The sequence below is a fragment of the Tachysurus vachellii genome, chromosome 7 (assembly GCF_030014155.1).
Source record: "Tachysurus vachellii isolate PV-2020 chromosome 7, HZAU_Pvac_v1, whole genome shotgun sequence".
In the NCBI taxonomy this organism is placed as follows: Eukaryota; Metazoa; Chordata; class Actinopteri; order Siluriformes; family Bagridae; genus Tachysurus; species Tachysurus vachellii.
This window is the reverse complement of record NC_083466.1, coordinates 452,501-467,500: the sequence shown is the minus strand read 5'-3', so window position 1 is coordinate 467,500 and position 15,000 is coordinate 452,501. Positions and strand designations below refer to the sequence as shown.

Genomic DNA, 15,000 nt, shown 5'->3' with positions numbered 1-15,000 from the left:
GTTTGTGTGTGTGTGTCTGAGAGTGTGTGTGTGTGTGTGTGTCTGAGTGTGTGTGTGTGTGTCTGAGAGTGTGTGTGTGTGTCTGAGAGTGTGTGTGTGTGTCTGAGAGTGTGTGTGTGTGTCTGAGAGTGTGTGTGTGTGTCTGAGAGTGTGTGTGTGTCTGAGAGTGTGTGTGTGTGTCTGAGAGTGTGTGTGTGTCTGAGAGTGTGTGTGTGTCTGAGAGTGTGTGTGTGTCTGAGAGTGTGTGTGTGTCTGAGAGTGTGTGTGTGTCTGAGAGTGTGTGTGTGTCTGAGAGTGTGTGTGTGTCTGAGATTGGTGTGTGTGTGTGTCTGAGATTGGTGTGTGTGTGTGTCTGAGATTGGTGTGTGTGTGTGTGTCTGAGATTGGTGTGTGTGTGTCTGAGATTGTGTGTGTGTGTGTCTGAGATTGGTGTGTGTGTGTCTGAGATTGGTGTGTGTGTGTGTGTCTGAGATTGGTGATTGTGTGTGTCTGAGATTGTGTGTGTGTGTCTGAGATTGTGTGTGTGTGTCTGAGATTGTGTGTGTGTGTCTGAGATTGTGTGTGTGTGTCTGAGATTGTGTGTGTGTCTGAGATAGTGTGTGTGTGTGTCTGAGATAGTGTGTGTGTGTGTGTCTGAGATTGTGTGTGTGTGTGTCTGAGATTGTGTGTGTGTGTCTGAGATTGTTGTGTGTGTGTCTGAGATTGTGTGTGTGTGTCTGAGATTGTGTGTGTGTGTCTGAGATTGTGTGTGTGTGTCTGAGATTGTGTGTGTGTGTCTGAGATTGTGTGTGTGTGTGTCTGAGATTGTGTGTGTGTGTGTCTGAGATTGTGTGTGTGTGTCTGAGATTGTGTGTGTGTGTGTCTGAGATTGTGTGTGTGTGTGTCTGAGATTGTGTGTGTGTGTCTGAGATTGTGTGTGTGTGTGTCTGAGATTGTGTGTGTGTGTGTCTGAGATTGTGTGTGTGTGTGTCTGAGATTGTGTGTGTGTGTCTGAGATTGTGTGTGTGTGTGTCTGAGATTGTGTGTGTGTGTGTCTGAGATTGTGTGTGTGTGTCTGAGATTGTGTGTGTGTGTCTGAGATTGTGTGTGTGTGTCTGAGATTGTGTGTGTGTGTCTGAGATTGTGTGTGTGTGTGTCTGAGATTGTGTGTGTGTGTCTGAGATTGTGTGTGTGTGTGTCTGAGATTGTGTGTGTGTGTCTGAGATTGTGTGTGTGTGTGTCTGAGATTGTGTGTGTGTGTCTGAGATTGTGTGTGTGTGTGTCTGAGATTGTGTGTGTGTGTGTCTGAGATTGTGTGTGTGTGTGTCTGAGATTGTGTGTGTGTCTGAGATTGTGTGTGTGTCTGAGATTGTGTGTGTGTGTCTGAGATTGTGTGTGTGTGTCTGAGATTGTGTGTGTGTGTGTCTGAGATTGTGTGTGTGTGTGTCTGAGATTGTGTGTGTGTGTGTCTGAGATTGTGTGTGTGTGTGTCTGAGATTGTGTGTGTGTGTCTGAGATTGTGTGTGTGTGTGTCTGAGATTGTGTGTGTGTGTGTCTGAGATTGTGTGTGTGTGTCTGAGATTGTGTGTGTGTCTGAGATTGTGTGTGTGTGTGTCTGAGATTGTGTGTGTGTGTGTCTGAGATTGTGTGTGTGTGTCTGAGATTGTGTGTGTGTGTGTCTGAGATTGTGTGTGTGTGTGTCTGAGATTGTGTGTGTGTGTCTGAGAGTGTGTGTGTGTGTGTGTCTGAGATTGTGTGTGTGTGTGTCTGAGATTGTGTGTGTGTGTGTCTGAGATTGTGTGTGTGTGTGTCTGAGATTGTGTGTGTGTGTCTGAGATTGTGTGTGTGTGTCTGAGATTGTGTGTGTGTGTGTCTGAGATTGTGTGTGTGTGTGTCTGAGATTGTGTGTGTGTGTGTCTGAGATTGTGTGTGTGTGTGTCTGAGATTGTGTGTGTGTGTGTGTGTCTGAGATTGTGTGTGTGTGTGTCTGAGATTGTGTGTGTGTGTGTCTGAGATTGTGTGTGTGTGTGTCTGAGATTGTGTGTGTGTGTGTCTGAGATTGTGTGTGTGTGTCTGAGATTGTGTGTGTGTGTGTGTCTGAGATTGTGTGTGTGTGTCTGAGATTGTGTGTGTGTGTGTCTGAGATTGTGTGTGTGTGTCTGAGATTGTGTGTGTGTGTGTCTGAGATTGTGTGTGTGTGTGTCTGAGATTGTGTGTGTGTGTGTCTGAGATTGTGTGTGTGTGTCTGAGATTGTGTGTGTGTGTCTGAGATTGTGTGTGTGTGTGTCTGAGATTGTGTGTGTGTGTGTCTGAGATTGTGTGTGTGTGTCTGAGATTGTGTGTGTGTGTCTGAGATTGTGTGTGTGTGTGTCTGAGATTGTGTGTGTGTGTGTCTGAGATTGTGTGTGTGTGTCTGAGATTGTGTGTGTGTGTCTGAGATTGTGTGTGTGTGTCTGAGATTGTGTGTGTGTGTGTCTGAGATTGTGTGTGTGTGTGTCTGAGATTGTGTGTGTGTGTCTGAGATTGTGTGTGTGTGTGTCTGAGATTGTGTGTGTGTGTGTCTGAGATTGTGTGTGTGTGTGTCTGAGATTGTGTGTGTGTGTGTCTGAGATTGTGTGTGTGTGTGTCTGAGATTGTGTGTGTGTGTCTGAGATTGTGTGTGTGTGTGTCTGAGATTGTGTGTGTGTGTCTGAGATTGTGTGTGTGTGTGTCTGAGATTGTGTGTGTGTGTGTCTGAGATTGTGTGTGTGTGTGTCTGAGATTGTGTGTGTGTGTGTCTGAGATTGTGTGTGTGTGTGTCTGAGATTGTGTGTGTGTGTGTCTGAGATTGTGTGTGTGTGTGTCTGAGATTGTGTGTGTGTGTCTGAGATTGTGTGTGTGTGTCTGAGATTGTGTGTGTGTGTGTCTGAGATTGTGTGTGTGTGTCTGAGATTGTGTGTGTGTGTCTGAGATTGTGTGTGTGTCTGAGATTGTGTGTGTGTGTGTGTCTGAGATTGTGTGTGTGTGTCTGAGATTGTGTGTGTGTGTGTCTGAGATTGTGTGTGTGTGTGTCTGAGATTGTGTGTGTGTGTCTGAGATTGTGTGTGTGTGTCTGAGATTGTGTGTGTGTGTCTGAGATTGTGTGTGTGTGTCTGAGATTGTGTGTGTGTGTGTCTGAGATTGTGTGTGTGTGTCTGAGATTGTGTGTGTGTGTCTGAGATTGTGTGTGTGTGTGTCTGAGATTGTGTGTGTGTGTGTCTGAGATTGTGTGTGTGTGTCTGAGATTGTGTGTGTGTGTGTCTGAGATTGTGTGTGTGTCTGAGATTGTGTGTGTGTGTGTGTGTCTGAGATTGTGTGTGTGTGTGTGTCTGAGATTGTGTGTGTGTGTGTGTCTGAGATTGTGTGTGTGTGTCTGAGATTGTGTGTGTGTGTGTGTCTGAGATTGTGTGTGTGTGTGTCTGAGATTGTGTGTGTGTGTCTGAGATTGTGTGTGTGTGTGTCTGAGATTGTGTGTGTCTGAGATTGTGTGTGTGTGTGTCTGAGATTGTGTGTGTGTCTGTCTGAGATTGTGTGTGTGTCTGTCTGAGATTGTGTGTGTGTCTGTCTGAGATTGTGTGTGTGTCTGAGATTGTGTGTGTGTCTGAGATTGTGTGTGTGTGTGTCTGAGATTGTGTGTGTGTGTGTCTGAGATTGTGTGTGTGTGTGTCTGAGATTGTGTGTGTGTGTGTCTGAGATTGTGTGTGTGTGTGTGTCTGAGTGTGTGTGTGTGTGTGTCTGAGATTGTGTGTGTGTGTCTGAGATTGTGTGTGTGTGTGTCTGAGATTGTGTGTGTGTGTGTGTGTCTGAGATTGTGTGTGTGTGTGTGTGTCTGAGATTGTGTGTGTGTGTGTGTGTGTCTGAGATTGTGTGTGTGTGTCTGAGATTGTGTGTGTGTGTGTGTCTGAGATTGTGTGTGTGTGTGTCTGAGATTGTGTGTGTATGTGTGTGTGTTTGTGTGTCATTCATGGGTTTTTTCTTTAAGAAAACAGGAAGCATGTTGCTCTGCCTCACTAATGGATCAGAGTTACATCATTGTCTGAACTACTACAGCAACACTAACTGCATCACTGATCTAATCTGTGTGTGTGTGTGTGTGTGTGTGTGTGTGTGTGTGTTGCAGTGATGTGGTGAAGAAGATTGACCAGTCAGAGTTTGAAGGCTTCGAGTACATCAACCCACTGCTGATGTCAGCGGAGGAGTGTGTGTAAGGAGAGTGCACCGCCTGTGTGCATCTTTGTGTCTGTGTATGAGTGTGTGTGTGAGTGTGTGACTGACTGTGTGAGTGTGTGTAGCTACCATTGTGTTTGCCAATTATTTTTTATTATACTGTGTAGATTTGCTCCTCACTTTCTCTCTCCTGTCTGTCTCACTCTGTCCGTTGCTGCTGAGCCTTGGACACTAATGACCAAATTAAACACTACATGTTTATACACACACACACACACACACACACACACACACACACACACACTAGAGCTTGTTATTAAGTACATCCTTTTACAGTTAATTATGCATTCCTTACACACTACAGGCTAGACACTACTCTCATTCAGTCATAACGTGTGTGTGTGTGTGTGTGTGTGAGAGAGAGAGAGAGGGAGTGTGTGTGTACAAGAGCTCTGTCATGACCTCCTCTGTTTTTAGATGAAATGAGACACTAATGGAATTCCACTGTTCTTATTCCTGTTATTTTTATTATTATTGTTATTATTTTTGTTTCCCTGATCAAGCTGTTAAATGGAAAAAATCAGTTTTAAATAAAAACACATGGGATAATAACGACGATCAGACGTTTATTACACACTTATCACACTGTTACACACACTGCTGAGTTCTGGACTCTGATTGGTCGTCAGTGTCGATTCGTTCTCTCTATCAGCAGCTCTGACTGTAGAGCAGGCTCATATTAATACCTTATGGTTTCTATAGTAACCACTTGTTTACAGGGTTACTATAGAAACCTGTGTATGTGTCGGGGGGAAATCTATAACTTGTACTGGGAAAATAATAATAATAAGCTTTTGATTGGCAATCAGTTTACACCTAAAGCTTAAATCCAGTGCTATTTTAAAAAAGCAGTCACACACACACACACACACACACACACTACAGACTTAACAAATGGTGCCTTAGCTTTGACCCTTGTGAGCTGAGGTCATGTGACTACACAGACCAGCAGGGGTCAGGAGGTCACAGTGGGAGACACCAGGGTCAAGAGGTCAGTGTGAATCTGTGCACTGTGTGTGAACTTTAAAGACGTGTGTGTGTGTGCTGAGCGACATGAAAAGCTGAGTGTGTGTAAAACACACACCACCAGTGTAAATGTCACACTTGTTAGTGTTGTGTATTACAAAGTAAAGTGAAACAGTGCAATAAAACAAACTTGATGGTGTGGTATTGACCTCGCCATTAACTCTTCGTTTTAATTATTAGCATTGATCTTCTGAGTAACTTAACTGTAGCTCATCAGTTAGCATCAAAAACTTGCTGATTTTTCACGTGTGTGTGGGAGAGAGAGAGAGCGAGAGAGACAGACTATTTCTCAGGGGAGTATTTAGACTTCCCGAGAGTCATCTAATGAACTGAGTGTATCGAATTTCCATCTCTTTATCCTCCACACACACACACACACACTACATGTGGTGTTGCTGTACTGTGTGCTATACACTCTGTCTAGCTGTCTGATTGTGTATGTATCAAAAGTGTATGTGGAGGAGGTTCTTTGTTAGCATTCAGAGTGTGAATCTGTGTGTGGTGTTAGCAAATGTGTGTGTGAACACACACCGACTCTTTACCATGGTGATACACCCTGACAAATGGCTGCTGAAGAACTTCAACACCACTGAGGAGTGATGGGGTTTATTCTGGAATGGTCTTGTAATAAAGTCTTATAGTATCTATAGTGTAGACGCGTACGACGAACACTACACACACTGTGTATCACGTGGTGAAAGGTTCTCCAGTGTCAGTGCTGTATGACAGAGTAAAGCTGGAACTTTGGAATGTGTGTGTATGTGTGTGTTACCCCACATGTATAGGGTCTGTAAGGGGGCATGGGCATGTGTGTGTGTGTGTGTGTGTTACCTCACATTAATAGGGTCTGCAAGGGTGAGTGTGTATTTGTGTGTGTGTGTGTTACCTCACATTAATAGGGTCTGCAAGGGTGAGTGTGTATTTGTGTGTGTGTGTTACCCCACATTTATAGGGTCTGCAAGGGTGAGTGTGTATTTGTGTATGTGTGTTACCCCACATTTATAGGGTCTGCAAGGGTGAGTGTGTATTTGTGTGTGTGTTACCTCACATTTATAGGGTCTGCAAGGGTGAGTGTGTATTTGTGTGTGTGTGTTACCTCACATGTATAGGGTCTGCAAGGGTGAGTGTGTATTTGTGTGTGTGTGTGTTACCCCACATTTATAGGGTCTGCAAGGGTGAGTGTGTATTTGTGTGTGTGTGTGTTACCTCACATTTATATGGTCTCCAAGGGTGAGTGTGTATTTGTGTGTGTGTTACCCCACATTTATAGGGTCTGCAAGGGTGAGTGTGTATTTGTGTGTGTGTTACCCCACATTTATAGGGTCTGTAAGGGGGCGTGTGTGTGTATGTGTGTTACCCCACATTTATAGGGTCTGCAAGGGTGAGTGTGTATTTGTGTGTGTGTGTTACCCCACATTTATAGGGTCTGCAAGGGTGAGTGTGTATTTGTGTGTGTGTGTGTTACCCCACATTTATAGGGTCTGCAAGGGTGAGTGTGTATTTGTGTGTGTGTGTGTTACCCCACATTTATAGGGTCTGCAAGGGTGTGTATTTGTGTGTGTGTGTGTTACCCCACATTTATAGGGTCTGCAAGGGTGAGTGTGTATTTGTGTGTGTGTGTGTTACCTCACATTTATATGGTCTCCAAGGGTGAGTGTGTATTTGTGTGTGTGTTACCCCACATTTATAGGGTCTGCAAGTGTGAGTGTGTATTTGTGTGTGTGTGTTACCCCACATTTATAGGGTCTGTAAGGGGGCGTGTGTGTGTATGTGTGTGTTACCCCACATTTATAGGGTCTGCAAGGGTGAGTGTGTATTTGTGTGTGTGTGTTACCCCACATTTATAGGGTCTGCAAGGGTGAGTGTGTATTTGTGTGTGTGTGTGTTACCCCACATTTATAGGGTCTGCAAGGGTGTGTATTTGTGTGTGTGTGTGTTACCCCACATTTATAGGGTCTGCAAGGGTGAGTGTGTATTTGTGTGTGTGTTACCCCACATTTATAGGGTCAGCAAGGGTGAGTGTGTATTTGTGTGTGTGTTACCCCACATTTATAGGGTCTGTAAGGGGGTGTGTGTGTGTGTGTATGTGTGTGTTACCCCACATTTATAGGGTCTGCAAGGGTGAGTGTGTATTTGTGTGTGTGTGTTACCCCACATTTATAGGGTCTGCAAGGGTGAGTGTGTATTTGTGTATGTGTGTTACCCCACATTTATAGGGTCTGCAAGGGTGAGTGTGTATTTGTGTGTGTGTTACCCCACATTTATAGGGTCTGTAAGGGGGGCGTGTGTGTGTATGTGTGTGTTACCTCACATTTATAGGGTCTGCAAGGGTGAGTGTGTATTTGTGTGTGTGTGTTACCCCACATTTATAGGGTCTGCAAGGGTGAGTGTGTATTTGTGTGTGTGTGTGTGTGTTACCCCACATTTATAGGGTCTGCAAGGGTGAGTGTGTATTTGTGTGTGTGTTACCCCACATTTATAGGGTCTGCAAGGGTGAGTGTGTATTTGTGTGTGTGTGTGTTACCTCACATTTATATGGTCTCCAAGGGTGAGTGTGTATTTGTGTGTGTGTTACCCCACATTTATAGGGTCTGTAAGGGGGCGTGTGTGTGTGTGTGTGTGTTACCCCACATTTATAGGGTCTGCAAGGGTGAGTGTGTATTTGTGTGTGTGTTACCCCACATTTATAGGGTCTGCAAGGGTGAGTGTGTATTTGTGTGTGTGTTACCCCACATTTATAGGGTCTGTAAGGGGGGCGTGTGTGTGTATGTGTGTGTTACCTCACATTTATAGGGTCTGCAAGGGTGAGTGTGTATTTGTGTGTGTGTGTTACCCCACATTTATAGGGTCTGCAAGGGTGAGTGTGTATTTGTGTGTGTGTGTGTGTGTGTGTGTGTTACCTACATTTATAGGGTCTGCAAAGGTGAGTGTGTATTTGTGTGTGTGTGTGTGTGTGTGTTACCTCACATTTATATGGTCTCCAAGGGTGAGTGTGTATTTGTGTGTGTGTGTTACCCCACATTTATAGGGTCTGTAAGGGGGCGTGTGTGTATGTGTTCGTTACTCCACATTTATAGGGTCTGCATGGGTGTGTGTGTATTACCCCACATTTGTAGGGTCTGTGAGAGGGCGCGCGTGTGTGTGTGTGTGTGTGTGTGTGTGTGTGTGTGTGTGTGTTAAAATGGCGGATTCAGACTAAAACGTTTGGACATGATATAAAAGGGGAAATGACTTTTTCCCTCTCAGGATGTAAAATATTTCATTGCATTAAAGTACAGTGAAGTTTACAGGTCAGAATCCACACTATTATTATCTGTATGACTGCATTAATAATAATATTATTATAATAATAATAATGAGAAAGTTTCCCAAATAATTCTGCACTTTTTCCCAAAATGACGTTTATTATCGCTGTGGATGTAAACAGCAGCAGAGCTTCATCACTGCAGGTGTATGTGAGGTGAGATCCACAATAACGATCTTTATTGTAAGTGACTACAGTAATGAGAGGAAACTGGAGGAAATCAGCTCGAAACTTGAACTTGTTTCACTGCGTCGATCAAAGGAAAAAATCCGTTGTGTTTAAGATCCCACCCATATTTCAACGAACACACCCCGCCCCCTACAGACTACTTCGAGCTGTGATTGGCTAATACCCGTTTTTCAGACAATCCTAGCAGCCAATCGTACTGCAGAAGGGCGGAATACGGGTAGGAAACGCAGTCTAGTGAGGTTTTCCCCGTCTGGCGCTGTCGAGAGAAACCCAGACAGACTGAGAGGAGACGAAGGTAAGTCCTTTTAAATCCTCCTCAACTTCTGTCTGGAACAACAACAAGCGCTCGGCAGGAACCTTGTGGTCGTGATTACTGTAGTATACGTTCAGAAACAGCAGTTTTTAATTCGTGACACCGAAATAGAGACGTTTTGAGTGGATTTTTCTGTCGAGCGACGATAACATCAGCAGGACGTACGTTAGCCGACGAGCTAACTAGCTTAGCCTAGCATAGCTTAGCCTCTCCCTCAGACTCTCCGCTAGTACGTTCTTATTTAAACACTTCTTTAATTGACGTTTTATCGTGTGTGTGTGTGTGTGTGTGTGTGTGTGTGTGTGTGTGTGTGTGTGTGTATAAGTATAATGTGTGTGTGTGTGTGTGTGTGTGTATAAGTATAACGTGTGTATGTATGCGTGTGTGTCTGTGTGTATATGTGTATATATGCGTGTGTGTGTGTGTGTGTATATATATGTATATGTGTGTATATATGTATATATATATATATATATATATATATATATATATATATATAATGTATATATAATGTATGTGTGTGTGTGTGTATAAGTATAACGTGTGTGTATGTATGCGTGTGTGTCTGTGTGGATATGTGTATATATGTGTGTGGTGTGTGTGTATGTCTGTCTGTGTGTGTGTGTGTGTGTGTGTGGTGTATTTTTCCCTGCAGGGTTTAGCGCATTATGGCTGTGTTCCAAACGGCGGCCTCTAGCGCGCTCCGTATGGCGCAGACGCTGCTGTTCAGTAGGACATGATTTAGGGCACCTAAGTAGACAGAAGTGGGTCGTTTGAGACACAGCCGCAGCTTCACAGCTCTATTAATGATCTGTCTGTCGCTGAGGGTTTAAACAACTCGGTTTGACCTGAGACACGTCGCTTATTTCACATTTATACTTTTGACCACCACGTGTTTGTGTCGGTTTAACTAGTGATTAATGTAGACAGAAAAGCGTGAGAGATAAATGTTAGTGATTATAGAGTGGTGTTAGTAATAGAACAGTCATAAAGCTGACTGAGGTGTATTTACAGCTCAGGGAAATCATGAGGCTTTAATTAAGACATTTAATATACTCAGTTTTTATCTCTCGGTTCTGATTGTTTTTGTTGTAACAGGAAGTGGAACTCTACTCTGTCCCCATGCCAGTACACTGAGGCTGTGAGACGAGCCAACAGGAAGACCGTGGAGGTGTGAGACACGTGTGGGCAGACAGGTCACAGTGTGTGTGAGAGAGAGAGACAGCATGGCGAGTGTGACGGTGCCAGTTAGAGACATGAGTGCTCTGCAGTACGGGGGGAAGCGCGTGTGTAGGGACAGACCAGAGGATGCGCCCATAAAGAAGCGTTTGATGGCGGAGATGAAGCTGACGTGCAGAGTGAAACGGGAAGATTCGGAGTGTGACAAAGCCTTGGACCTGAGTCCGGGTCTCAAACACACTCTGGCTCAGTTCACGCTGAGCAGCCGGAGCTCACTGGGAGGACCGGCCGCTTTCTCCGCACGCACAGACACGACCTCACCGCAGCCCGTCGCCCCACCCCTTCCTTCCCCCTCTGTCCTGGGGGCGGGGCCTCTGTTGGTGCCGAGCGACAGGTCGACCGAGTTGACGCACGCGATGCTGGAGGGCGACTCAATCTCCAGCTTTGTTGTGGGCGGAGAGAAGCGTCTGTGTCTGCCGCAGGTTTTGAACTCGGTCCTGCGAGACTTTACGCTGCAGCAGATTAATGCCGTGTGTGATGAGCTGTATGTTTACTGTGCTCGCTGTGACGCCGACCAGCTTCACGTCCTCAAAGTGCTCGGTATCCTGCCCTTCAACGCCCCGTCCTGTGGCCTCATCACGCTGACCGACGCTCAGAGGCTGTGCAATGCGCTGCTCCGTCCCGGCTCCACCCACAACCGCCCCCAGCCCGGGGTCAAAGGTTCATCTGTTAACGGACAGTTCGGCTTTCAGGTGAGTAATAAATCATCACGGTGTCCTTTATGACTACAGCGCTGATGTATAATATTTATTATGTATTAAGTGTTAGAATTACTTTCTACATCCAGGTGGAACACCAGTGCCTGGGGAAGTGTCGCGGCGTGTTTGTGCCACAGTTCTACGTTCGTCCGGACGCACCGTGTGTGCAGTGTGTGGAGTGCCAGCTGCTGTTCTCGCCCCAGAACTTCGTCATGCACTCGCACCGCACGCCCGACAAACGCACCTGCCACTGGGGCTTCGACTCCACGCGCTGGCCGCGCTACCTGCACCTGAGCCGTCGCTACGAGGGCACCGCAGACGAGCCCAAACTCAGCACAGTGCTTGACCAGATGAAGGAGAAGTTTCACCTGACATCAGACACCACACCTGTGGACCAGGTAAAAAACGTCTCATTGTCACACACGCTGCTCTTTGTGCTGCAAATGAGCTCTGCTTGAAGGAGCAGCTCAATAGGGTGCGTGATATGATCACCGCATTCTACATTTATTTTAATTAAACATGATCACTGAGCCTAATGGGAAGTGTGTTGTCATGGAAATGGTGCTCTTTAGGGTCAGGAGCGGTGTGTAGGGGCAACAGCGTGTGTGTGAGACAGAGAGAGAGAGAGACACGTCTGACTCTACATTTGTTCTATAGAGTTGTTTTCGTAAACCACAGCTGACCCAGTTTCACAGCTGGTGGTCTGGGTGTGTGTGTTTTCCCAGCAGGTGTGAGTGTGTGTGTGTGTGTGTGTGTGCGTGAAGGGGGAGGTTTGTAGACAAAGACACAGTTCGCTTCCTTGGTCACGTCAGGGTCACACACTAATAAACCGTCTGCAGCTAGACTGACTGTCAGAATGTGCTGTGTGTTACAGCTGTGTGTGTGTGTGTGTGTGTGTGTGTGTGTGTGTGTGTGTGTGTGTGTGTGAGATAAACATTATTGCTGAATCAACCTGTTGTTTATCTGTCTGCCTGTCTGTTTGTGTCTGTCTCTCTGTTTGTCCTTGTACATCTGTCTGCCTATCATTGTGTGTGTGTGTGTGTGTGTGTGTGTGTGTGTGTGTGTGTGTGATAAACACTAATGATGAGTCAGTGTAGAATCATCGGACACCCCCAGACACACACACACACCTGTTTGTGTGTTTAATTCTCTGCCTCTTTTGTCTGTCTTTGGAATGATCTGATAATGAACACAGCATTAACATGACTGACTGTGACATCACAGTTTAATCCAGTCACTGATGGGAAACACACACACACACACACACACACACACACGCGCGCACACTGTCTGAGTGTGACTCAATGTGGGGGAAACTTGGCCAACTGCATCACACTGCTGTTGTGAGTCAACAATGTGCTCGGGTCACACTACCTCCATTGGCCTGGTTTCATTGCACACACCACACACACACACACACACACACACACACACACACACACACACAGACACAGAACCTAAGTTGAGGAAAGTTTCTGTGAAAGTGGGAACAGAAGTTAAAAAGAGAACAGAGAGACATGAGAGCTGATTTTTTTTAAGACAGCTTGGATGATGTCAGACAAACACACAGAGGGTGTGTATCTGTCTGTGTGTGTGTGTCTGTGTGTGTGTCTGTCTCTCTGTGTGTGTGTCTGTGTGTGTGTGTCTGTCTCGCTGTGTGTGTGTCTGTCTCTCTCTGTGTCTGTCTCTCTCTGTGTCTGTCTCGCTGTGTGTGTGTCTGTGTCTCTCTCTGTGTCTGTCTCTGTGTGTGTGTGTCTGTCTCTGTGTGTCTGTCTCTGTGTGTGTGTGTCTGTCTCTGTGTGTGTGTGTCTGTCTCTGTGTGTGTGTGTCTGTCTCTGTGTGTGTGTGTCTGTCTCTGTGTGTGTGTGTCTGTCTCTGTGTGTGTGTGTCTGTCTGTGTGTGTGTGTCTGTCTCTGTGTGTGTGTGTGTGTGTGTGTGTGTCTGTCTCTGTGTGTGTGTGTGTGTCTGTCTCTGTGTGTGTGTGTGTGTCTGTCTCTGTGTGTGTGTGTGTGTCTGTCTCTGTGTGTGTGTGTGTGTCTGTCTCTGTGTGTGTGTGTGTGTGTCTGTCTCTGTGTGTGTGTGTGTCTGTCTCTGTGTGTGTGTGTCTGTCTCTGTGTGTGTGTGTCTGTCTCTGTGTGTGTGTCTGTCTCTGTGTGTGTGTGTGTCTGTCTCTGTGTGTGTGTGTCTGTCTCTGTGTGTGTGTGTGTGTCTGTCTCTGTGTGTGTGTGTGTGTCTGTCTCTGTGTGTGTGTGTGTGTCTGTCTCTGTGTGTGTGTGTGTGTCTGTCTCTGTGTGTGTGTGTGTCTGTCTCTGTGTGTGTGTGTGTGTGTGTCTGTCTCTGTGTGTGTGTGTGTCTGTCTCTGTGTGTGTGTGTGTCTGTCTCTGTGTGTGTGTGTGTGTCTGTCTCTGTGTGTGTGTGTGTGTCTGTCTCTGTGTGTGTGTGTGTCTGTCTCTGTGTGTGTGTGTGTGTCTGTCTCTGTGTGTGTGTGTCTGTCTCTGTGTGTGTGTGTGTCTGTCTCTGTGTGTGTGTGTGTCTGTCTCTGTGTGTGTGTGTCTGTCTCTGTGTGTGTGTCTGTCTCTGTGTGTGTGTGTCTGTCTCTGTGTGTGTGTCTGTCTCTGTGTGTGTGTCTGTCTCTGTGTGTGTGTCTGTGTGTTATATAAAATGTATGTCTAATTGTCTGACTGAGTGTTTCTTTGTCTATCTTCCCTGGTATGTTTCTGCTTTTTGTGTGTGCGTCTGTGTGTGTGTGTGTGTGTGTGTGTGTGCGTCTGTGTGTGTGTGTGTGTGTGTGTGTGTGTGTGTGTGTGTGTGTGTGTGTGTGTGTGTGTGTCAGGCTCCATTTTCTCTGTGGGCTTTTTCTGAAACATTGTCTGCTGTCTCGTCTGACACCATAACCACATCCTCTCTGTCTGTCAGCGTGTGTGTGTGTGTGTGTGTGTGTGTGTGTGTGTCAGACTGAGACAGAGTCAGACAGAGTGTGTCTGTGTCTAAATGTACCCCTGTGTGATCTGGAGCTGAACAGAGGTCAGCAGCTTCAGTTGAGGAAGTTTCCACACACACACACACACACACACACACACAGCCCTAGTTAGTGTTTTCTCCTACATAAGAACTCTGTTTCTAATTCATATGTTTATTAAACCAAATAACTTAAACACGTTCTTTGTCTTGTACTGTTGTCACTCTACTTATTGTTTATTGTGTGTGTGTGTGTGTGTGTGTGTGTGTGTGTGTGTGTGTGACAGAAGGTTGTAGATGAGGACTCCCATGTGAGGAAGTCTTGTTCTGCCACTGATCAGGTGTGTGACATGAAGAGAAAGGTAAACACAGTAATTAATAAAAGAGTAATGAGTTAATTACACAAGCGCTCTTAATAATTGTGTGTGTGTATGTGTGTGTGTGTGTGTGTGTGTGTATGTAGGGATCTCTGGCCTTTACTCGTCTGTGCCCTGACATCAAACAGGAAGTTGGACCTCCTTCGATCCTCCATCCCAGGTACTGGAACCTCTCACAGTTCCTGTTTTCCACTGACACAGTGTTCTGCCTTAAGAGAACCTCAGTGACTTTAATTCATGTTAAAGTTGTGTGTGTGTGTGTGTGTGTGTGTGACAGCTACTGCCTGTACCCTTACGATAAGATGGTGGCACCCAACGTTTCTCTACAGAAGAACAATGAGAGTGATGGAGCAGACACTTTAGGAACCCTGCTAAAACAACACTACAGCAGGACAACACGCGGTCAGCACACACACAGACACACACACACAGACACACACACACAGACATGGACACACAGATATGGACACACACAGACACACACACAGACACACACACACACACACACACAGACATGGACACACAGATATGGACACACACAGACACACGCACACACACATGCACACAAACACAGACACACACACACTCACTTACACATACACACACCCTCACTCACTCACACACACACTCCCTCACACACACACACACTCCCTCACACACACACACACTTGT

The 15,000-nt window shown here is 45.8% G+C and overlaps 2 protein-coding genes across 5 annotated transcripts in view; both read left to right on the top strand.

The window, feature by feature from the left end:
* Window positions 1-4,776, top strand: part of prkci (protein kinase C, iota) — an 18,559-nt gene extending 13,783 nt beyond the window's left edge. Inside the window, exon 18 of the mRNA XM_060873687.1 lies at window positions 4,118-4,776. Within this exon, the coding sequence (XP_060729670.1) occupies window positions 4,118-4,205 (88 nt within the window). The 3' untranslated portion in view covers window positions 4,206-4,776. The remainder of the gene's footprint in view (window positions 1-4,117) is intronic.
* Window positions 4,777-8,880: 4,104 nt separating this feature from the next.
* Window positions 8,881-15,000, top strand: part of skila (SKI-like proto-oncogene a) — an 11,177-nt gene continuing 5,057 nt past the window's right edge. The window contains exons 1-6 of one of the 4 annotated variants that reach the window (XM_060873686.1): window positions 8,881-9,038; window positions 10,155-10,987; window positions 11,083-11,391; window positions 14,242-14,292; window positions 14,415-14,488; window positions 14,606-14,730. In XM_060873686.1, coding sequence (XP_060729669.1) covers window positions 10,283-10,987; window positions 11,083-11,391; window positions 14,242-14,292; window positions 14,415-14,488; window positions 14,606-14,730 — 1,264 coding nt within the window. In that variant the 5' untranslated portion in view covers window positions 8,881-9,038; window positions 10,155-10,282. Of the gene's footprint in view, window positions 9,039-10,154; window positions 10,988-11,082; window positions 11,392-14,238; window positions 14,314-14,414; window positions 14,489-14,605; window positions 14,731-15,000 lie in introns of all 4 variants that reach the window. The other 3 variants (XM_060873683.1, XM_060873684.1, XM_060873682.1) reach the window with 3 other exon arrangements.